The sequence below is a fragment of the Canis aureus genome, chromosome 7, assembly GCF_053574225.1.
Source record: "Canis aureus isolate CA01 chromosome 7, VMU_Caureus_v.1.0, whole genome shotgun sequence".
Lineage (NCBI taxonomy): Eukaryota > Metazoa > Chordata > Mammalia > Carnivora > Canidae > Canis > Canis aureus.
In genome coordinates this window covers 59,348,047-59,372,998 of record NC_135617.1, presented here as the reverse complement: position 1 = coordinate 59,372,998, position 24,952 = coordinate 59,348,047, and the positions used below count along the sequence as shown (strand labels likewise).

Below are 24,952 nucleotides of genomic sequence, written 5' to 3'. Positions count from 1 at the left end.
TAAGTATTATATGGAATCCTAACATCCCTGGATTTGAGCACTGTGCCTCTGCTTATCCTTGCTGGCTTATGCTGAATAAAATTTCTCAGCAGTTTGAACTCTCAACTGTGGTCCAAGGAAGCTATATTGAAACTTCTGTTGCTGCTGGATCTCTTACAAATGCCTATACTTGTCTTGATGCTTTAAAAAAATTGTTGGCAAGTTAAACTATCCTATCCTTTCTCAGCCTTTCCCTTGCTAGGGAAATCCAAATTTATAAAGAAGGACCTGGAAGCTCAGATAATTGCCACTTATTCTTTCCACATAATTGTGGACTAGATCTTTTGTTAAACTTGAAACATTCATTCTTACAGACTAACATCTCAGATTGGAGTGAATGAAAGATTAGTACTACTACTACTACTACTACTTTTATTACTCATGGACCATAAAGGTTGATATGTAATCTGACTGGCAAGTGTCTTCCTTCTACTCACTGTTGTACACATAGTTTTCTCAGAGTTTCATGTTTATGGAGGATTTCTTTTCAGATGAAGATGGGCCATTCTTTGGCCAAAGGTTACAGAATATGATATAGTTAATTTTAATAGTTAATTTTCTAATTTCAAAGTTTAATTGAGATGTTAATTGCTAAAACTGTATTCTATATAACTAGAAAACTCTTTTCTTTAAGGAAATTAAAACTAGAAAAACTACTTAAGGAGAAGACAAGAGAATCACTAAACTTAAGGATTCATACATTATTAAATCTGGAAGGAATGTAAGATAACATCTATTCTAAACTCTTCCAACTCCCAACCTATTTTATGGATGAGAAAGTGAAGATAAAGGACTTGCCCTAGATTATAGTGACAGTATCAGTATGGCTATACATCAGATCTCTTGGCTTCTAGGACACACAGCTGATATATAGAGGCTTAATTATTTTATGTAGAATAAACTGTACCATGTTACCACCATAGTGGAAGTTTCTAGGGAGTAAAAATGAAAACACAGCAAGAGTCTGAATGTAGAAAGATTTGGAGGAATAAACAGAGAAATAACTAATAGCTTTAAAGTGGGACATTATTCTGATGTCACTGATTTTGAATTTATAAGAATTCAGATATGAACTAAGCTAATACTTAATTTACTCAGGAAACCTTTGCTATAAAACAACTCTAATGTAATAGCTTTCAACAAGATTAGGAGAGAAATGTTTAAATATTTATGAGAAAAAAATATATGTCTTTGAGATTCTTAAATTTTTTATGTATGTAGGCATAATTATATCAGGTTAATTACAACTTTTTCTTATATACTTAGTAAAGCAAGTCCACTGAAGAGGTCTTTTAGGTAATACTTTGTTATCCTAGTTTTAGTTACTGAGTGAGCTGGAGCACTATAGCTAAAATTATTTAAAACTACTTCACATTAGGAGTTCCTTATACTTCAAATTTCCCCCCAATAAATAAGCACTGAGTTCTGTTGTTTTATAAATGGAAGAGGAACCCAGATATGAAGCTAAACCTAAAATTTGCTTACTACCATTATAAAATTATATCTTGGAATGGCTCTACTACTTGTAATGGCAAATGGTTCTCTGAGTTTTAGATAATAGTATCAATTTAGATGAATTATAAAAAACAAGAACATGGAAGTGATAGAGACTGATCAAAACCAGGCAGATACTGGAAAGGGGAGTGCCTATATTTAGAATAAGAGAATAGAAAAAAAAAAGAAGAAGAAGAAGAAGAGAATGGCAGTGTCTTCAGTTTCCTGTTTTTACTTTTTTGGTATAATGGCAGGCCCTACTCAGTATAGTTCACATATGACCTTAGAGACTTTAAGAAATATAGGCCAGAGTTAAGGGCACCCAAAGTAGGTACAAAGTCAGGAAGGAAATACCAAAAAAGGGCAAAATCAAAGAAGGAAAGCCCCAAATTCAGCATACAAACTTTACCCAAATCTATTTGTCTGTGGTACTGAATCCAAGAAATCCAGTTAAAGCTAAGTGAACTGAGGAGAGATTCTGGCTGCCGTCAATGAAGAGGAGTTTGAGTTTGTGTAGAATAGCAAAGCGCCTGCCTAACTCACATACCCACATCACTACCACTATTAACACCAACAATTCTTCACGGGAATATAACAGAACACAAAATCTCTAGCACTTATTACTCATGATGCCCAGGATATAATTGAAAATTACTAGACATGCAACAATGTATGAAATTGACGAAGAAGAACTGAGAGAGGAGGCATTATTTTGGTCTCCACTGAGTCTCAAAGAAAGTTTGACTTACACTCAATGGAGAATAAAATAACCCAGATATTAACTGATCAATGTGGGATTTTAAAGTAGCTGTTATAATTATACTCAAGAATATAAAAGAAAATAAACCTGCAATAAATGACAAATAAAAAAACCAGATAAAAACTAAAAAGAAATCAAGGGGAAATTATAAAACTATAAAATAAAGTATCACAAAGAGAATTATTTGATGGGTAAAACAGATTGGAGCTGACAGTTGAGTCTGGAACATAAAGACACAGCAAGAGAATATATCCAACCTAAAGAACAGAGAGAAAAGATTGATAGAAAAATTAAATAGGCACCTGTGGAGCAATATCAAAGTAACTAACAAATATGAACTTAGGATCTCTGAAATGGAGAAGAGACAGTGAATGAAGCAGAAAAAAAATCTCAAGAAGTAATTGCTGAAAATTTCCCCCAAATGGTTAAAGACACAAACAAATATTCAAGAAGCTCAATGAACCCTATGCAGGACACATACAAAGAAAACCATGTCTGTGTGTGGATAGCATGTCAAACTGCTGAAAAACAAAAATAAAATACAATCATGAAAGCATCCAGAAAGAAATAACACATTACAAACACAGAAACAATAATACAAACTACTGACATATGATTAAAACAATGGATGCCAGAAAACAGTAGAATGATATCATTAAAGTACTGAATTCTATATCCAGTGAAAATATATTCTAAAAATGGAAAAGGATATTTTCAGAAATATGAAAACTAAGAGAAACCATCACCAGCCAACCTGCTCCATAAAAATGCTAAAATAAAATTTAGTAGAACAAAATAGGAAAATAATACCAGAAGTAAGTCTGAGGATAACAAAGAGAGACAGAGACAAGGAAAAAGAAAGAGAAAAATGAAGAATAGTGGGAATGGTAAATGTTACTGTTTTTTTTTTTTCTTAGTTTCATTGAAATACATTCAATTATTTAAGGCATAAGTAGTATTATATATTATAGTTTATAACATGAATATGTAAGATGTATAACACTATAGCATAAATATTTACTTATATAAATATATTTATATTTATGTATTATGTATTATATGTATTATGTGATTTGTGTGTGTGTGTATATATATATATATATATATATATATATATATATATATAAAGTCTTATAAGAGTCTCAAACTTTTTTTAAAGATTTTATTTATTTATCCATGACACACACACACACACACACACACACACACAAAGGCAGAAACACAGGTAGAGGGAGAAGCAGGCTCCATGCAGGGAGCCCAACATGGGACTTGATCTCCAGTCTCCAGGATCAGGCCCTGGGCCAAAGGTGGCACTAAATCACTGAGCCACCCGGGCTGCCCAAGAGTCTCAAATTTTATGTATGTAGTACAACACTGAAAATTTAAGGATATATTGTAATCGTTAGCATAACCACTGAAAAAATGATGCAAAGAGGTATCACTAAGAAACGAGTAAATGAATTAAAATAAGTTTCTTAAAGAGTACATAACCCAAAATAAGACAAGAAAAACTGAGAATCAAAAATAGAACAAGCAAAAAATAAATAGCAAAATAGTTGACCTATATCTAACCATGTCAATAAATATGTTGAATTTCCAGGAAATGCAAACTCACTTGAGTCACTATTAGATATCCATTAGAATGGTTAAAAATAAAAACAATGATAATACCAAACCTGAGGAACGTGTGAAACAACTGGAAGTCTCATGTACTGCAGGTGGAAGTATAATGACACAAACATTTTTGGGGGAAATAAAGTCTTCTACTGAAGAGTTTCTTTAAAAACCAAACTGAGTTTCTTAAAAAACAAATCCAGGAACACCTGGATGGCTCAGCAGTTGAGTGCCTGCCTTTGGCATAGGGCGTGATCTTGGAGTCCCGGGATCGAGTCCCACATCAGGCTCTGTGCATGGAGCCTGCTTCTCCCTCTGCTTGTGTCTCTGCCTCTCTCTCCCTCTGTGTCTTTCATGAATAAATAAATAAAATCTTTAAAAAATAAAAATAAATTAAAAAAATAAAAACCAAACACATATTCTGTGACTCAGTAATTTCATTCTCAGCTATTAATCTAAGAGAAATGAAGGCATATCTCAAAAACTGAAAACAGCTTAGGTGTCCACCAAAATAAGAATAAATACATTGATATATTCATACACAACACATTACTCAGCATTAAGCAGGAATAAATTAAACACTTACATTGAAAAACAAATTTCAAAAACAATCCTGAGTGAAAGAAATTTCACTCAAAACAGTATATATACTACATTTTCTTTATATGATGTTCTAGGATGGGAAAAACTAATTTATGATGAAAGAATCAGGACAATGATTGCCTTTCTGTGGTGGCAGGAACTGACTGGGAAGAGGCATAGAGGAATGTTCTGAACTGATGATAATGTTTTATATCTTGAGAAGGGTTTAGAAAATGATAGGTTTATACATTTGTCAATACTCATCAAATGGTATGCTTAACAAATGAGTAGTTCACAGTGTATACCTTACAAAAAAAAAAGAGAACCATAAACAAATTATATACATAATGAAGTGTTAAGCCATGAAGTGTACATTTAGTATATCTTTGAAATTTAGCAAAAAAAAAAAAAAGATGAATTGACAGATGGACAAAAGAATAGATAAATAGATATAATAAATGTAAATACATAAATATGTAGGTAATACAGTAAATGTAGTATTATAATGTTCACTGTGGAATCTAGATGGCAGATATATGATGTTAAATATAGAATTCTAATATTTTTGTATGTTTGAATATTTTTATAATAAAATATTAGAAAAAAATCAGTATCTTGCTTTATCCAGAAGAAAGCTATTTAAAAAAGTCTAAGTAGAAGTCATTAAGTATGGTAAAGCATAAATTGGCTATTTCTAAAAATTCAAACTATGAGAAAAATAGACTATACTTTCCATATCTCTGAAGCAAATTCAACTTTATCCACTCTGCACTGAAAAACAAACAAACAAACAAAAACAACAACAACAAAAACGGAAAAAAAAAAAAAGATCACTGACCTTTTTTCTTTTCCTTTGTTTGGTTTTAGCTGAGTCTTGTCCAGCACTCCCATTCCCCAGGGATCCTGATGCAGTTTTCCCTGAGTGCTGTAATCCAGCTGATGGAGCTGTTGGTGTAGGAGGAGGTGTGTTCTCAGGAGATTCTGGGTAGGACTTCATGCAAGACCCCTGCCCAAAGAGATGTGCTTTTGAAATTGAGTGACCAGGAATTTCACTAATATTCAATTTTGTGTAATATCTCCTGAATTCAATACTTTTTGAAGCTTACAAATATCAGATACTATTTATTATCCAGTCCACAGAAATGATACTTCATCTTGCCCCTATTGGTCTAAATATGTTAATTTTTAATCTCTCTAATCATTTAGATAAAATCAGGATTTCACAGATACAGCCTCTCAAATTTCTGCTGATTTTGCTAGACAGAGATTTCTACTTGCAAGTTTTGTTACATGTCTCAAAAGGCACCTCTGAATTCCCTCCCCAAACTGGGTGCCATCCATTATTTGTATCAGTGGGAATCACTTTCTACCAGTGACTCAAACTCAGTGCCTGAGGGTCACTATGGATACCTCCAGCACCTTCCATTTCTAGTTCCTTCCGTCTTTCATAATATCCCTCATTTCTATCTGGTTTCTTTTTTCTTTTTTAAAAATTTTTTTATTGGAGTTCATTTTGCCAATATATCTGGTTTCTTTGACTATGACTTCAAGTCTGTTCTCTTTCATGGAGATGCACTTCAAATATTTGAGGACTACTACCTTTCTCAGCCTCTTTTCTTTTATAGGTCAAACTACCTCAAATTCCTTCAACCACTTCCTATGAGACATGATTTCATGTTCTTTCACCTTCTAATTACTCTCCTTTAGACATTCTCTACTGTGTCAATATCCATCCTCTAGGACGGTGCCTAAACACAAGGCAAAAAAAGTTTTCTTATCAGTAACATCACAATATTGGTTCCTAAGGAATTTACAGGTTAATAAAAGTCTATAAGTATTTTTCATATATGGTATTACTAATCCACATTTTCCTTATCCTACCAACTATACTAAACCATATTATGTTAGTCTACATTTCTCTATAATGTATTTATATTTAAATAATTATGCTAAACTTTGTAAAATGTTTGGCTGAAATACACATATTGGCTTCAAAAGTATATCTTGTCTATTGGTCTGTTGAGAATTGTATTATTTATTTAAAATAAGACATGAACAAGTTTAATGGAAGCTGTTGAAAAAAATATTGGAACTCTGCACTATCTTTGCAATGGTTCTATAAATCTAAAAATGATTTTAAAATAAAAAGGTTTTTAAAGAAATAAAAGTATTTCTTTGATTTGCCTGCCTAGGAACATTATCAAACAAGAGGAATAAGCCTAATTTGGCATGAGTGATTCTTAGGAAAAAAAGATAACTCTAAGAGATCACTGCTTCCTGTGCATAAACCATATGTTAGAAAAAAATATAAAAATTAACTTCAACTGGGGTGCCTGGGGGGCATAGTTGGTTAAGTATCCGACTCTTGGTTTTAGCTCAGATGGTGATCTTAGGGTTGTTGGGCTTAGGTTGTCTGTGTTGGGCTCCATGCCCAGTGTGGAGTCTGCTTGGGATTCTCTTTCCCTGTCCCTCTGCCCCTCCCTCCCACAAAATAAATAAGTAAATAAATAAATCTTTAAATAAATTAACTTCAGTTAATATTAAAACTACCAATCTGAGAACCCAAGCTGAACTAGCTTGGTTCTTCATATGTTTAGTATTCAAAAATGATAGTCCTTAAAAGAGAATGTATTATGTATTAACTCCATGCCTCGAGAGCTCCCAATTCCCATCCGTTGTATGTAGGACCCCCCTTTGGATCTTCTCAAAACACTATTTGAACTCAACACCCTTTAGCAGCCAAGAAACCTTCCACTCTTCCTTAACTCTAAGGGCCTAATGCTCAATTTTCTAATCTGACCCCTCTCCCCACCATGAATCCTTTGCTTGAATATTTTAATGAGAGTTTTGTTTCTCCCACGTACAGTTACAGCTATGCTGCCTCTGAGGACTAGAGCCTTTTCTCCACTTTTACCATCTCCATCAAAGTTCTATTCTCCCTGAACACAAGCTTCCTCTCCCAGGTTCTTTGCAGTTAGTTTGTTTTTACCTCTATGCTTCTGGTCTATGCCACTCATCTAGAAATTAGCATATATGCTATCTTGAATTCTCTGTTTGCTTGTTCTTTCTTTCTTTCTTTCTTTCTTTCTTTCTTTCTTTCTTTCTTTCTTTCTTTCTTTCCTTCCTTCCTTCCTTTCTTTCTTTCTTTCTTCTTTCTTTCTTCCTTCCTTCCTTCCTTCCTTCCTTCCTTCCTTCCTGACTTTCTTTCTTTCTTTCTTTCTTTCTTTCTTTCTTTCTTTCTTTCTTTCTTTCCTTTCTTTCTTTCCTTCCTTTCTTTCTTTCTTTCTTTCTTTCTTTCTTTCTTTCTTTCTTTCTTCTTTCTTTCTTTCTTCTTTCCTTCCTTCCTTCCTTCCTTCCTTCCTTCCTTCCTTCCTTCCTGACTTTCTTTCTTTCTTTCTTTCTTTCTTTCTTTCTTTCTTTCTTTCTTTCTTTCTTTCTCTTCCTTCCTTCCTTCCTTCCTTCCTTCCTTCCTTCCTTCCTTCCTTCCTTCCTGACTTTTTCTCTTTCTTTCTTTCTTTTCTTTCTTTCTTTCTTTCTTTCTTTCTTTCTTTCTTTCTTTCTTTCTTTCTTCTTTCTTTCTTTCTTCTTTCCTTCCTTCCTTCCTTCCTTCCTTCCTTCCTTCCTTCCTTCCTTCTTTCCTTCCTTCCTTCCTTCCTGACTTTCTTTCTTTCTTTCTTTCTTTCTTTCTTTCTTCCTTCCTTCCTTCCTTCCTTTCTTTCTTTCTTTCTTTCTTTCTTTCTTTCTTTCTTTCTTTCTTTCTTCCTTCCTTCCTTCCTTCCTTCCTTCCTTCCTTCCTTCCTTTCTTTCTTTCTTTCTTTTTCTTTCTTTCTTTCTTTCTTTCCTTGATTTTTACAGAACGTTCTATGTCTCTGAATACAGACCTGGTAAGTCTTCAGAGTCCCCCTTTTTTCCCAATCTGGTAAAGCCCTTAGAGCAGGCCCTTGATGTTGGCTACTAGGTTTGTAATGTTGATGAGTAAGATTACTACTTTAGAGTGGCCATTCTCTGTGTTTTGTCAGGTAATAAAGGGCAGAAAGATTTCCAGTCCCTCTGAATGTTCATTTTGATCGCCAGTCGCACAGGGGGAGAGGTGTCTGGAAGGCCAGAGAAACGTTTGAGGCTTTACTAACATATTTAGTCGGGATGCTTTCCGACACTCCTGCTCCTGCCTCCCAGAGAGCCTGGGAAACTCAGCACACACAGGCCATTTTTCTTAACTGCTGGGTAGCTGGGAGCAGCAGCTGTGGTTGCTGAGCAGTTGCCCAGGGCAGCTTGGCCACCCTGGAGAACCAAGAAAGAAGGGAAATAAAGAGTTTTCCTAGCCATGCAAGCAATCCCTTGAATGTTGAGGGAAAACTAGGCTTGTTATGTTCACTGTAAATTTCTTCAATTAGAAATGTTACAACAAATTTGTCTGATGTTAATGAAAAGCATACTTATACGCATATTCATAAAGTGAACATGTACCAAAGATATTTTTAAAGGGTGTTCTTTGACATCGTAATTTGGGTTTGTAACATAAAGAAAACAAAGTGTTTAATCAACTGGGTAAGCTTTAGGGACTTCTAAAGTATGATGACTGATAATGATGTATGATCTTTTCTAAGAAAAAAAATGGATTTTTAATGGGCATAAACATTTTAATTTCTACTTGGATTCCAAGCCAATCTGATTCTCCAAGGGGCACAAAGAGATGTTAAACTTTGGCTTGAAATAAGATATATTGGTTTATATCTTTATATATTTTCTAAGTACCCTAGAGCAGAGATACTTACTTGGGGTCTGTCAGGTTCACAGATTGCTTAGATTCATAGAATGATTTCAGAGGGTCTACAAACACCCAAACACCCTGAAATTCTGTACAAAGTCTGTATGTAAGTATGCTTATGGAGACAGGGTTTATAGTTTTTGTCAGATTCTCATAAGGGCTTAGACATTTTCAAGTTACACATTTCACCCAACTGGAGCCAAAGTTCACTTAACAATTATACAGGTAGATATTAACCTAACCTCCTTGCTGCCTTCTCTATGGTTATTAGACTGAATTACATGAAATTGTTATTTATGCCAGTAAAAAGGGTCAAATATCAGCAAATTTATTGAATAGATGAAACTACATTTCTCGGTTGTAGGCACATGCTGCTCACAGAGAAATTTTCTTATACTACAAATGGTACAGAGTTATTGCACGACGCTTTAAAGTTGGCAAGATGACTTTATAACCCTCGTAGGTGGAGATCCCAGCCACACAAACTGGTCACAAAGGATGTGATCCTCACATGATAGGGCCTGGGTGAATATGGAGAATAAATGGGGCCATGCTTCTTTAAATAATGTTTAGAGATAGGTCAAGAACTGGAAATACAATTATTAATAAATGTCAGGAGTTATTAGGACAGGAATAACAATGATTCTCTTGTCTTTGAGGCACAAAGAAATAAAGAACTATTCTCTAATTGTTCAGTTGCCCAAATCAGTTGTTCACTTCCCATGGAAAAGAGGCGTGCTCCAACTATCCCTCTTTTACTGAAGGGCTGGGGACTAAGAAAGGCAAGAAAAAGGTGAAAAAATAATTGTATTAAGTGGATTGTTAAGACCGGGAACAGAGGAGGTACTCGGTAACTGTTTGAATGTTGAGTGTGTTAAGATTTCTGATTAAAGGCTATACATTCCTACATCATCTTTTTCAAAGAACTACTAATGTAAACACTAGACACATGAAAAATCCATAGAGGTGTCAAAGATAGATTTTTTGCTACTTACCTCAGCAGAGTTGTGATACTGAATGAAGGTTGCAGAAATGGCATGGCTAAAGGGGTCTCCTGCCTTGGTTACCATGTCCTGCCTCACAAGAAGAGCAAGGTCCACTAACTAGAAGATCAGAATAATAAAAATAAAATCACATAGCTGGAAATAATCAATCACCAATGTCAACTGAAGTGGCAAAACTAAAAGCTATATATTCCAAATGTTGTTGGTAATACAGTCTGCTAAAAATCTGTATTGTGGACGTGAGCATATGCTTTCATTGATAAGTGGTCCTACCTATGAATATAAACAATGTATTCTGACTTTCTAGGAGAAAGCTTCTCAAACTTTGTTTAATAATCACTAGGGAAGTGTTTCAAAATACAGATTTCTGTGCTCTAAACACTGAGATTCTAATTCTATATTTTAAACAAGAAGCAAGGAGAAGCTGATGTTTGTGGTCAGAGAACCATGTTTTGAGAAGCTGTCAGAGAGCAGTGATTCTAGATTCAGGTTTTGGCAAGCACTCATTAGATTGTACATACCTTTCTAGATATGTAGATAGATTTAAAATCTAGATTTCAAAGCTCAAAATTAATCTCTAAACAAGGCAGATGGATGTGTACTTAGAATTCAATGTTGAGATGGGGTTCCATTTCTGGTTAGGATAAAGTTACAAGCAAGAATCATGTTTACCCTAACATCCACCAAGGCTTAAGATACAAAGAAACAAAACTGAACTAAATTTCAGAAAATGATTATAATGTCATAAGATAAAACTCATGGCTGTTCTCATCCCAGGTAGAGTGGCAGGTGGAGGAACTTTGATCATGAACACGGATAAGAAGAAAGCAGTCATGTGGCCTGCTATTACAGATACTAGAATTCTTACCTGTGCCACGGTTTCATATGCTAGATATGCTAAAATTTCCATTGCGACAACATTGGGTTTTATCTCCATACTGCTGCAGTCCAACCAGTCTCGAAATTTGGAGGCTTTTTTGGCTAGCCATCAAAAAAACAAATATGGAAAACTTAGTTTTTGAAGTGTTTTAATACTGCATATTACTATTGCAAAATCAAAGATACATTTCTTAAAAATTGCGTTTGAAAAACAATGCGTATAAAACACCACGTTTTTGAAATTTTGTTATCGTTGAGATATTCAAGCCCCAAGATATTCCTTATGCATTTGGGTCTTTGATTTTGTTATTTGCTACATAACACAGTATACTAAATGACTTAATATTTAGCACTTCTCGCAGTGTCAGAATAAGCTATGACTAGCCATAGCTTATGTTTTAACAATAGTAAGAGGGGTTACTTGATATAGCTTTACCTTATTCTTGTGGAAAGAAATTCCTGCAAGAAAAAACCCATGATGGAGAAAGAATACAGAGAAATTGATTTTGCAATACATTTCAAAATTGTCTGTTACTAGAATAGGTTCAAAGTCACACATTTAACACCAATAAAAAATAAATTTATTATTAAAAAAAAAAGTCACACATTTAGAATACAGTAGAAAAAACTTAAGCTTGCAATTACATTTTCCTGACTACAAAGATGTCCAAATTCCTAAGACTGACTCTCAAAACCCTTCAGATTGATTTCAACCTGTCTTTGTATTATTTCCTACTGAAATGCTACCTGGCCTTGAGTCTAGCCCTCTCTCTGTTCACCAGTGCTCCTTTCCCTCCATGGAATGCCATCCCATCTCTCTTCATTCACATGAATCCTGCTAGTACCGTGTACTTCCCCACACTAGTCATTTACTGAATTCTTATATCATCAGATATCCTTTCACATCTGCTTATGACTTATCGAACCATATTAGAAGATTTTTGTGGGCAAACACCATGCATCATGTCTCTCTGCATACCTAACAGTACCAAGTGTGTGTGGAACCATCTGGTAAATATCTCTTAATTGCCACAGTGCTAAACAGAGTTTAACCTGATGCAGAACCTTTATTAGACATTGCTAATTTAACTAGTAATCTACAGGGAAGAGACTGATGGTTAAGATTTTATCATATCTATGACATAATTTTTTAAAAATCCACTGATTATTCTTTTGGTTAATCTGGTCCTACGGATCTATTAAAACATGTAAAGTCACTCAAAGCATGATGTTTCGATCCTTACAGATACAGTTTTCATAGATTCTGTGTATAGAAGAGTTTTTTTTTCAATAAATCACAGAAGACTTGAAGCCTTGCTATCGAAGTACATGTCCAAAGCTGTCAACTATGGCAGAATTATGATAATCCTCTTAAAGCTATCTCCCTAACGTAATCTTCCCATATTCTCTGACATGCAACATTCCATCTAACTAGTAAGCTGCAATAGCTCACAAACACTTGTTTAACATCTGTGGAATACTTCTGAAGTCAAAGTTAACAGGCAGCAATTTGGCAAGTCAATAAAATGTACCTTAGTTACTTCTCCCTTTGACAGGTTGTTAAGAACACAGAAACAGGTATTTTGTGACTATGCTCTAAACAATTTATTTTCAAAGAGAGGAGGATAGATAGTTCTTAGTATTCAACTTAAGCAACAGAATTGGTAGCTCCCTCACTAGATGTTAAGCACTGAGAATGCATGGATAAGGATCATGTGTCTACCACTGTATCCCCCAGCACCTACATACTTCATGCAATATACTCTTGATATACTGAGAAGAGTGTTAAAGGTGAAGGGCATCAGTAGTCTCACAACAAATATTTCTAGAAAAAAAAGGAACAAATGACAGATGCTTCTTTAATAAAAAAGGTAGGGTGTCGGGCAACCTGGGTGGCTCAGCGGTTTGGCGCCTGCCTTCAGCTCAGGGCGTGATCCTGGAGACCCGGGATCGAGTCCCGTGTTGGGCTCCCTGCATGGAGCCTGCTTCTCCCTCTGCCTGTGTCTCTGCCTCTCTCTCTCTCTGTGTCTCTCTGTCTCTCATGAATAAATAAAATCTTTAAAAAAATAAAAATAAATAAAAAGGTAGGATGTCAAGTTTTCTGTAGCATAAAAGGTACACAGAGAGTCCCATAAAACCACTGTCGGTTACTTCTATTCCAGCAACAGGTGAACAGTCCCTGAAATAATTCCCTGTCACACCTGGAGAAGGGCTGCTTCAGAAACAGACCTTCCTACAGTATTGCTGGTTCTAGTAAGACAGGTACAGATACCCCTAGTCATAACAGTTTGTTTCCATCAAGAGGTAGGGGGCACCAGAATGCATGAATGAGTTCCTTCACCTTTACCATTCTTCTCAATATATCAGGAGTAAGGGTATCGTGGAAATTGATCAACAATTTAAATATCATCCTTAACAAAGGCCAGAAGTTCCTAAGATTATCAGCCTTTTGACACTACCTGGTTTTTCAGCTTGTGCTGGAATTAAAACAACTTTATATAATAACTTTATATAGGATGTTTAAGGTTAGTTAATTCTCATACACTTTTTTTCTTTCTCATTGTGGATCACCAGTAAAATCTAAGTTTTTCTCAATATTTTCCCATTTTCACATCCCTGCATACTATCTCACTATTTCTACCTCATTCCTCTCACCAGTCTTTCCATTCCTGATCTTTCTCTTAGGGCTCTCTGTAATGCTTATTCCACTCTGAAGAAATTCTTCAGTAACTTCAATCTCTTCATAATTACTGCTATTTTGGATTAATTACAAATAGTCTTTCTCAGAGGACATGGTTTTCCCTGGAGTCTTTTATAAGAAATTCCTTCTTTCTTTCCTTCTGTACATATTTATTGATCAGTCATCGACTGCCAGCCTGTTCATTTTCCCATACACCAGAGGGCCTTGGGGATTATATCTTCATTCTCTTAGTTTCTCCATAGGACAAGCAGATAGAGACTTCTTACTAACAACAGAGGCTAAAAAACAATGGTATCCTGTTTTAACAAATAACTACTAGCCCACAATTTCCTACCCAACTAAACTACCATTTAAATATGAGGGCAAAATAAAGCATTTTTAAGACAAAAATGAGTACTTTAAGCACTTAAAGAGCCTTAAGAAAAACAAAATTAGGCTGACAAGGCATGTTTACTGATTACCAACTTTAAAAAATTAAGTCAAGCACGAATATTAAAAAAATTAAGGATAGCAACTAAATAATAGAAATAGAATATACACTACACAAACTGGTTGAGGAAAAATGGAATGAAGAAAATCCAATTAATCCAACAGAATAATGAAAAGGAGGAGGAAAAGCAAAAAAAAACCAGTACAGTAAATTTAAAATACAAAGACAGCATATATAAACCCAATGTATTGTAATAAAATTGTAAATTGAAGTAATTAAACACACATTAATTAAAATCTTCAATTAAAATACACAAAGACTCTCAGATTGACTAAAAAGAAAATCTATATATTTGTTTACAAAATCCACATACAAAACAAAAGACTGAAAGGCTTGGAAAAAGATTTACCAATTTATAACTAAATTTAAGCTTTGTGAATTAATATGAATATCAGATGTTAAGAGACTTTATGGGAAATGACTATCTAACTTACATAATTATAAAAACAAGACTGGTGAATTTGATCAGTATTCCAATTCTGCAACTTACCTTCAGTCTATAAAAGTCATAGACCTGTAACTTTTAAAATGCACCAGTAGTCCCAATCAGTGAATGCTATGATCAAATATTTAAGAAGACACATACAGCTGAATCACAATTCCTATATCCTGGTAATTTATCAGAAGGGGAGAAATGAAAAGAGCCTAACGTTCTGACCGGTGTGGGTTATTAGTTCTGAATTTGCTGACCCACTTGGATTAAGCATTCCCAGCCACCATATTTTGGCATATAAAACAGATTCTTCTACTAGGGTTTCATAATGAAGCACCTGTGGGCATCATACAAAGAAATATTTTTAAATGCCCAAATCCCTCTTCTTTAAAAAAAGTAAGAATATACTGCTTAAACCACAACTATTTTCTATAGAAAGGGAAAGCATTCATTTTTAATTTATTATACTTTATTATTGAGTTCTAAACAAATGTGACTTTCAAACACAAGATGTATAAGGACATGTCAGTGGCTATATGTTTTAGTGTGAAATAGCACTTCTGTTCCTTTAAGTGAATTAAATTTAAAATATGATTTTAAAAAATAGTTCAATAACACTAAATGTTACTTCATAAACTGGAGATTTATACTTATAAAAGACTTGAATGCCATTTTTAAACCTAAAAATTACAATACAAAAACCTCTCATTTGCTGAAATTGCCATGATCTGAAGTGTCATTTACTTAATGCTTCACAGATGTATGATGCCAAATTGTTAGTCAGACTGCAAAGTATATTTAGTTAGGAAAAAAAGCTTCCAAAACATGTTTTCCTATATTTTACTGACATTTACATGGGGCACTATTTGAAATGTGTCATTTATTTGCACTTTATGATCTATAATGAAGCTCTCATTTTCTGTTTTCCAAATCAAATACATTGTTATTATGACCACAGGACAGTTTTTCCATTTAAAGACACCATTGTGTCTATAATTCCTCAGACCAGGGTCATGTGTTTCTCCGTCAGATTTTTACTGGACTTTTCATCACACTTACTCTTTGACCTTTCCCCTGAGAGGCTTAGTCATCACTGAACTGTTGCGGTAAAGATGTCTGCTACACAATTGAGCCCACTATTTATCATGAGCCTGTACTTTCAGTAAGCCTGTGTGCAGTGATGGGACAGTACTAATTTTATCACTAGGTTACCAGTGTTACAAGAGCATAGACTAAAGGATTTGGATAACACTGAATGCTTGTCACAGTAGGAGGTTACAGACAAAAATGGAAGAGACTATTGGTACTTTTCTTTGTGGTCATATGAGTATGCATAAATAAACGGAATGCTTGGTATTTATTAATATTAGGGGCTTTTGAATGTCCTGACTGTACAACTAGAGTCCATTATGGGCCAAGTACAATTAGCAATAGTAGTGTAAACAAGATGAAGAAACTGGAAAATAAATTAAAATGAGAATGTTAAAGAAAATGGATTTTTTTGGACCAAAAGTAAAGTGAATAATTAACATGGGCCTCTGTGTATTGCTTTAAAACCCTTTAAAACCTCTTTAGACTAATTACAAAACAGTGAATGGGGTAAAATCTTTTATAGAGTCCCCTACAATGCAGGGGCTGTTTCTTTTTTTTTTTTTTTATTTTATTTTTTTTTTTTGGGGCTGTTTCTATAACAGTTATAACTATGCATATATTAAATTCACCAGTTTCTAAGGAACGGAGATTGTGTCATAGTATAGTATATCTGTAACACATGATCTCTTAAAGATATAATGAAGCAAAATTAAACATTTACTTACAGAAACTTAATTGTCGACTTTCACAGAATTCTGCATATTGAGCTGAATCCATAATTCGAGTCTGTCTTTCTGCTCTCTAACAGATAAAGACACACAAACAATCTTTCAGAGCAAGTAGACCATTATATATGTCTTCTTGGCTAAAATGTAGAATTGAAATTCCATTTTTCCTTCCTGCCTTTAAATAAACAGTGTTATACTACCGTAAATATCATGATACTTAAAATTATGATAAGTTACAGTAGTTTTGAAGCTTGTGTTTTTGGAAGTAAAGTTTAAAATGCCATTTTCTTCTCCTCTGTTATTGTCATTATAGTGAAAAAGCTAAAGGATTTTATGTCTTATATTGTGTACTTTTAAATTTTCTCAATTGTATCATCCTTTTAAAGAAAAACTTTGAGGTCATAACAACAAACAGAAAACCTGTTAATCATTATTGCCCATGTGTAGCCTTAAAGCTGAGGATTTTCAGTGTTAAAATTGGAGTCAATGAATGGAATACATATATTTTCCCTCAGAACATGGAGCCAGAGCTAACAAATCCATATTTTAAATTGCAAAGAAAATAAAGAAAAAGGTAAACACAACACAAAACCTTTAATCTGAGTCCAGGTATGATTCACAGTTTGGTACAGTTTCATTCGTGGGTTTTTGATTCAGTATAGCAGATGTTTGCTGCTTCATTGTCCCACAAGAGGTAGGATAATTATAATTCACCCATAGTTCGGTGGGAAAGAATATGACCGCTTCCGCTTCCTTGGCAAGGGAAGCATTTTGAAATGAGACAGGCTGGTACTTCTTGGAATGAGATTCTGGCCAGTAAAGGAAAAAATTCCCTGAGATTTTAATTTTTTTTCTGCTTTGGAAGGACTTTCAGTAAGTTTTCTTTATCACAGTTGGAGTACATAAGTACCACTTCTAACGTCTGGTTATTTTTATATTTTTTTAAACTGAAATTATTTTTTCTTCATTTGTTTGATTTGGGTAGTGGTCAGCTTAATTCCGATGATACCTCTGTTGATGGAATGAGTAATGGTACACTAGCTGCTGCTCAATGTAAGAAAGATAGATGGGGTGGTGGGAGTTAAGGTAAAATTTACTAACTCTGCGGTTCCTTCTAAGACCACTGACTATTTTTTCCCTTGCTTCTCTTCTTCTACTCCATTGCTTCTTCTTTCCTTCCTAATCTCCTCCTCACTCCATACACACAAACATGCATATGTGTTGACATAAACCCATACTTCTTTATTTACCCTCTAGGCTCAAATATCCTTTTTGAACATGCATTAGTAAGTATCACACACATATGCAAATTATGTAACACATGCATATATGTGCATAAGGATCCTTTTGTGCATATATCTGAAACATCGTGTTTCTTATGAGTATATTATTGGGTGAATTTTTATATACTTAGAAGTACTTTTTTTTAAAAAAAATTATTTATTTATTTTAGGGGAGAAGGGGAGAAGGAGAGGGAGAGAGAGAATTCCAAGCAGACTCCCCACTCAGCATGGAGGCTGATGGAGGGCTCTATCTCACAACCCTGAGATCATGACCTGAGCTGAAACCAAGAGTCAGATACTTAACTGACTGCACTACTCAGGAGCCCCTGCTTAGAAGTATTTTTTGATATGTGGATGCATTATTTTAGTTTTGTTCTTTTTTTTAGTGCATCTGATACGTGACTAAGTGTATGCCAATGGACAATAGGAAGTAAGGGAGAATTTTGAACACAAATCAGTTACTGATGTGTTTATTTTAAAAAGTTCTAAGGCTAACAACGCATCATTAATGTCTGTGTTTGAGTGCATCAGGAAGCTCTCAGATTTTAATTTCTAGCTCCTAGAATTTCTGACACATGGTAAATAAACAATGACCTCTGTGGAATAAACAAATGCTAACATTTTAGTCTATAATCAGGGCAAATGACCATCATCACCATGATGCGGCTAGTCCTTGATAATTTATTCATTCTTATAGGTCTTCTCTGGTGCTCTGCAGAGGTAGCCTTATCCACCCAACACATGCTAAACAGAAAGGACTCTGATAAATATTGAAAAAGATAATTCCTAATGGGAGTCTTAACACTAACTTTCCTTTCACCAAGTTGGACAATCAATATTTGGTTTCTGTACACATGCTTACATGGTTGATGTATCTGAATAGGTATTTCTGGAAATTAAAGTTAGGAAAACTTATCCTAATAGGTTCAGGCTGCCAGGGTTGTCAGTTTATCAAGTGAGGCATTTAGCTAGATGGGAAATCTTGAACCACATGTAAAAGATACCTTGAAGGACTTTCAATTATTATAGTTAGCTTCATTCCTTTCAGACACCCAATTCACTATCATTTTTTTCTTCATCAAGCATCTTAGTTTGATTTCAATACCTCTAGCATTGAAGCAGTGGAGCCCCATGAAGCTGGCTTTAGGCATGTGCCAAAAGCCACTGACCAAGTGTCTAGCATAGAGTACACACTCAATGAAGAGCAGTTGACTTAACAGCAAAGATGTACAGGCACTACAAAACCACAGCATGTCAGGGCACCTGGGTGGCTCAGTCAGTTGAGTGTCTGACTCTCAGGGTTGTGAGATCCAGCCCCCGGTAGGGTTCCTGCTGAGTGTGGAGCCTGCTTAAATTTCTCTCTCTCTCCCTCTCCCTCCGCCCTTCCCCTGCATGTGCATGCTCTCTTTTTTTTTTTTTTTAAATTAAAACCACAGCATATCAGAGTTAGAGAATGACTTAAAGTTCATCTTGTTCAAACCCCTTCATTTCCTTATCCAAGGAAATTGAGGTTCAGAGAGAGAAGTGATTTGCCAAACGTGATCACATTAGCACTGAAGGCCAGGGCTCTCAATTCCCAAGCCAGCCTATTTTCATTATAAGAAGCTGTCTTCGACCTACAGTAAAATTCTCACTCCAATATTTTTCTTTGTAATCCTTAAAGTCTACACATTCCCTTACTAAACTGTATCATGTGGCCACTGTAATTAATGTACTCAAAGTGTTCAAGACCAAATAAAATTAAGTAAGGTCCTGGGTCAGCAAAGAAGGCACAACCTGGGGATAATTAAGTAATAAGTGTTCCAACTGGAATGTACCTGATAGTGCACAAGTGTGCTGCAGACGCATCACAGGTGTGAAAACATACTCCCCCCACCCTCTCCCCCCCGCCCTCACCGACCTTGTCCAATTACCTTGGTGTGGCATAAAAATATCATTTTCTATGTGTGCCATGATATAAAATAGGTTGGGAAGCAACTGTACTAATACCAACGTCCTTGTATATTACACAATACAGTGCACGTGTACTATTCACAGCATGGTCAAGGGCGCTCAAAATGAAGTCAGAGACACCGACTGGCAGTCAAGGATGCTGCAGATGATTCAGCCTTATGAAAGGGTCCAAATCACTCGGTATCTGATTTTATTATCTCTAGTGTGTACACTATCATCTTAAAATTGAGAAAGGCAGTAAATAGCTGTCATAGGCTATGTGTTCTTTAAAGAGGGTAACTATGTTTTCCTTTTCCCTCAGTTCCTTCTGAGGTTTTCCAGGCTGAGTGTTGGCCAATGCTTAGCTTGGATTTATCTGGGCCCCAGTAAATGTTGCTGGCTTGCTGAACGGGCAGATGGAGGGAGGGATGGATGGATGGAAGCAAAAGAAATGTATATAAATCCTTGCTGTCTGATCTAAAATCAGGAACTGTAATGTTTCTGATCAAGTTGTCCAAATTCCAGAGACAGTAGGCAGCTTTTTAAAGACAAATTCCCATAAAAAAAAAAAAAAAAGTCAAGACATTGGCCAACTATTAAATAACCTGGCTCCTATTTTCTCTATTGTTCTAATTCTACTTTCCTTTTTGTCACAATTCAGATCACCGATTCCAAACCACACTGAAATGTGCACTGACAGTCCTTTTCTATTCCTGGTACTGTAGGAAATCTCTGGAAAAGTTGCAAGGGGGAAATGATAAGCCTTATAGAACAGCATGATCAGAGCAACAATGACTATTCTTTTCAGAGAGCAGCACAATAACCTTTAAAAGAAACAGTTTTTTTTTTTTTTAAAGAAACAGTTTTAATAGCTCCATTTTATAGCTGAGGACACTGAGATTTTAGAGAAGTAAAAAAAAAAATTTAGAAACATATAGTTAATAAAGAGGCCAAGCTAGCAAGTAAAGCTTGGGTCCTGAATGACCTACTCTGAGGTATATCACTGAATAATCATGGCAGGTTAATCATAACTTTTATTCATGCTGGATATTCTCAAATTACACAATGTTCTCCTGATCTCAGACTGCCAGATGAATGTAAGGTCATCTCTGGATTAGTCATGCTCTTGTATCTGCAAGTCCAATTTGTTTTCTGCTTAATCTGTCAGTCCTACCCACTCTTTTTTTTTTCTTTAGGCACTAACGCTGCTCTTGAAAACTCATAAAAACATGATATGTATGCAGAGGCTTTTTAAAAAAGTAAAACTTACTACTATTAGGACACTACAAAGTATTATCATACAGGGGCATACCTGGAAGGATCACTTTTGGAAGAACCATTCCCAAGATTTTCCAAGCACCCAACAGTATTTCAAAATTTCATAGGAATGGCTTTTTAAAAAGGTAAGAGAGAACAGTTCTACTAATAGTCATTCATCTCACGACCAAGAGGTTGCAGCTTTTTCTGGTTATTGTAAAACAAACTCAGAAGGCAGAATTACACGCCAGATGAACTCATCTTCTGGGGTCCTACCTAAATGAAAACAGGGAAGCAGATATCTCAACAGATGCAGTACCTAGAATAATTCGTTTGAGACCTTGAACTCAACAGACTCCTAGTATAGATTTGTTAATGTAAATGTTCAGTGAAAAGGTTTCATTTCAATTAACATGAAACTGCCTATGTCTTGGAAAACCACTTCCAGTAGTGACAATCACCATTTGCCCCTGTCTATACCACTTTGAGGCATGAGGCTGGATTACTTATGCAGCATACAGTTTCACTTAAATTCTCCACATGCTTTCACTGAAGCACACGTAAAGGTTAGAGAAACTATGTGCTAGTATACCTCTTGGCAGCTTCTCAAGACACATGACATTTATCTTTCTCCAAAAATACAGAATCACAGAACATAACTTTTAAACCAAGATGAAAGTTTATCTGTCTCACTTCTACTCTGGATTTAAAAAAAAAAAATCTTACTTTGATTACTCTTAGAAGTCTCATGATGGAAATGCAAAGTTCTTTCTACATGAAAAAGGCAAAATGCCAACAGGAATCTACCAACTACCTCTTGTTAAATAGGAATTGGTTGCTGAACTTGAAAACTTCAAATGGAGTGGTTGGCAGCAGCAGTCAGCAATGTGAAAACATGTAAATGATGGGATGTTTATACACATTCATGTATGTTGTGGTTCATCTGCAGGATGATACTAGTAGATCAGTAAACACCACAGAATGCTAAAGAAATCTAGAAACCGTACCTCCAACTCACTGGAGATAAAGAAGCTGGAGTTCAGAAAGGTGAAAGGGTTTAGCTGGATTGTTGCAAGTCAACCTGCAAGTACCCAGTTGAGTCCTCATTCTGCTTGCCCATCAGTTTGTAATTTAGTGGATTCTCCTACCCAAGAGTCCAAGAGTCCAGTGAGTCTCCCTTAAGCCATCTGGTACATCTTCCTTGCCTTTGCCCCTCACTGCAAGGCTCACCAATATGGGCCTGGCATCCTGAAGCTGGTTCCTTCCAAATATTTTAACTCTACCAACCCATCTTGGTACCACAACTTATAAACCTAAATAAATGGCTCTCAGCTGATCACTGCATCAAATTCAAGCTCAAATGTTTGGCTTCCAAATGCAGCCACAATCTGGCTCATTTTATATAGGAAAGAGCTAGTCTCACTAAAACCTAACGTCTTCTGTGCTTTACTCATGTCACCCTTTGTCACATCTGCCATGTTGCTGCGCCATGTCCCTCCCCCATGACTGTATTCGCCATCTCCCCCTCTTTCAGCGGTATTTAACTCCTTCCCTTTCAGCAGAGGTACCACCTCCTCTGGAAAGTTTTCTCTGAGGATCCCAGGTCACACTGACTTCTCTTCTGAAATATCTGTTCTTCTAGATAGATTATACCCCTGTACTTTTCTATATGTTCTACTTTTGTTTCCCTTCAAAGGTTGTAGCTATGAGCATGTATTATTAACCAAAAAAGGCAAGTTGAGAACTGGAATATTTGTATCTTAATCCCATTTATGATTAAAACACACACACGCATGTGCAAATCTCTAGAAGCACATACACTATTTTAATAGTATTTACCTCTGGTGCTAGCATTACAGGGAGCTTTTAGTTTTTCAGTTACACATTTCAGTGATGTTTTAACTTGTTCTTAGATGAATTACAATAAGAAAAAATGTTTTTAAAAATAAAGAGAACTTGGGGATGCCTGGGTGGTTCAGCAGTTTAGCTCCTGCCTTCTGCCCAGGGTGTGATCCTGGAGTCCCGGGATCGAGTACCGCATCAGACTCCTTGCATGGAGCCTGCTTCTCCCTCTGCCTGTGTCTCTGCCTCTCTCTCTCTGTGTCTCTCATGAATAAAATCTTAAAAAAAATAAATAAATAAAGAGAACTTAGGGTTGCCCGGGTGGCTCAGTTGGTTAAGTGGCTGCCTTGGCTCAGGTCATGATCTCGGGGTCCTGGGAAAGAGCCCTGTGCCTTGCTTCCTCTCTAGCAGGGAGTCTGCTCCTCCCCCTCCTTGTGCACACACACTCATGCTCTCTCTCAAATAAATAAGTAAAATCCTTACAAAAAGAGAGAATTTAAAAGTAAAGAAATTCCTCTTGAGTTAACTTTGCTTGACATACAGGAGGTCATTAAACAGATGTCCACACACAAAGATAATCAAAGCTGCTCCTCAAAAGGCAGAAAATCACAGAGAAACAGCATAGGTTTGGCTATCTATTCTCAGACAATGAGAGAGTGTGAGCAAGAGAGGGAGAAATGAGAATGTTACTGCATTATTTAGGGAGCCAAGTCAATCCTGATTGTCTCTTAATTATACAACTAAATAAAAATATAATATATATTCTATTTCATAGCCTAAAAAATAAAGCTTTTCATTGGTGCTAATTTGTCCTCCCAGCATGATAGTCATAATACATCAATTTTGTGTGTCCAAGAAATTAAGAATATATTACAGTAATCATGGGAAGTTTCCTAAAGAAGTAGTTACAGACTCTAGGAGAACATTCAAGGGATTTAAAGGGAATTTTGGGCTAAAAATAAGTGAGTAATTCCCAGCAAGTACAAAGCATCAGTGATTGAGAAATACACAAAAAGATATTTGTGATAGTAGTTCATAACAGAGTTGTTTCAAAATATAAATTTTTTTTGGGGGGTCTATACTCTATGGGTTTAGATATATTAATTAATATGACTGTAGAAGTTTTTTTATACATATATTCTAAACTATCAAGAATGAGCATGAATTGGTTACCTAAGGAAAATATAGTTGTTACTTAAATAACACATTTAAAATTGGTTCAATGTCTATAAAATGTTTTAAATATGAATTTACTAAGCTTGTAGTGGGGAATATTACACACAATAAATTATTTCCTGTCCTGGGAAAAAATGTGCGCTCTCTAAGAAAAGTATAATTTTTTTCCTGGTAATCTAGTACACACAACCACACAATTCCATGTCTACTTGTAAATCCTCATGCAGTGTTAGCACTAATTTTTACTAATGTTTCCCTGAAACTGTAAACATGCTCTGTAGTAACTAAGTTGGCAAATAACAAAAAAAGCTATGTGAGCTTCTGCCCAAACTAGTTCCTTAAAGTAATAGAAGACTGACCTCTTTTTTTTTATTTTCCTGATTGAGGATGCTGTAACCCCTTTTTTTGTGGCTTTTATTTGGCTGCATATCCAAAAGTGAATGTACTAAATTAATACATGTAAGCTCTTTAGGTATTCTGAATAACATTCCTAAACATTCTCATTGGTTTATGTAATATCCAGATGAGTCGACATGGCTTTAGAGTCTAGCAAATATAGAAGGATACAGTTAAATATTTTGGTTATTTAGGATAAAATTTTATAACACTGCCTGGAAAATATGCATACAAAGCCACTATTGCACAAAATGTAGTCCATATTTTCTCTTTAACCTTGAGTTAGAGCTGAAGACCTTTCAATTTTCATTTAGCAAGATCAAATTCTCAAGCAGTCCTGGCTTCACTTACATAGTGGGAAAGTCTGGCACCTTTAAAATAAAATCCTACAGAGGAGGAAGCTTGTCAGTGCAACATGGCTCTCATTATCCTCTTCAAGGATAGATGGAACTCTAACAGAACAAGGGAGTGCCTGCTTATAA

The 24,952-nt window shown here is 35.4% G+C and overlaps 1 protein-coding gene across 13 annotated transcripts in view; it reads right to left on the bottom strand.

Annotated features, from left to right (window-relative positions):
- The window catches only part of SUPT3H (SPT3 homolog, SAGA and STAGA complex component), a 603,243-nt gene that overhangs the window by 160,497 nt on the left and 417,794 nt on the right, over positions 1–24,952 (bottom strand). For all 13 annotated transcript variants that reach the window (XR_013383461.1, XR_013383460.1, XR_013383459.1 and 10 more), the window contains 4 exons: positions 16,582–16,657; positions 11,130–11,242; positions 10,253–10,360; positions 5,328–5,495 (listed from right to left, as the gene is read on the bottom strand). Coding sequence is in view for 10 of the 13 variants with exons in the window: in XM_077903820.1 (XP_077759946.1) it covers positions 5,328–5,495; positions 10,253–10,360; positions 11,130–11,242; positions 16,582–16,657 (465 nt within the window). In the remaining 3 variants the exon portion in view is untranslated. The remainder of the gene's footprint in view (positions 1–5,327; positions 5,496–10,252; positions 10,361–11,129; positions 11,243–16,581; positions 16,658–24,952) is intronic.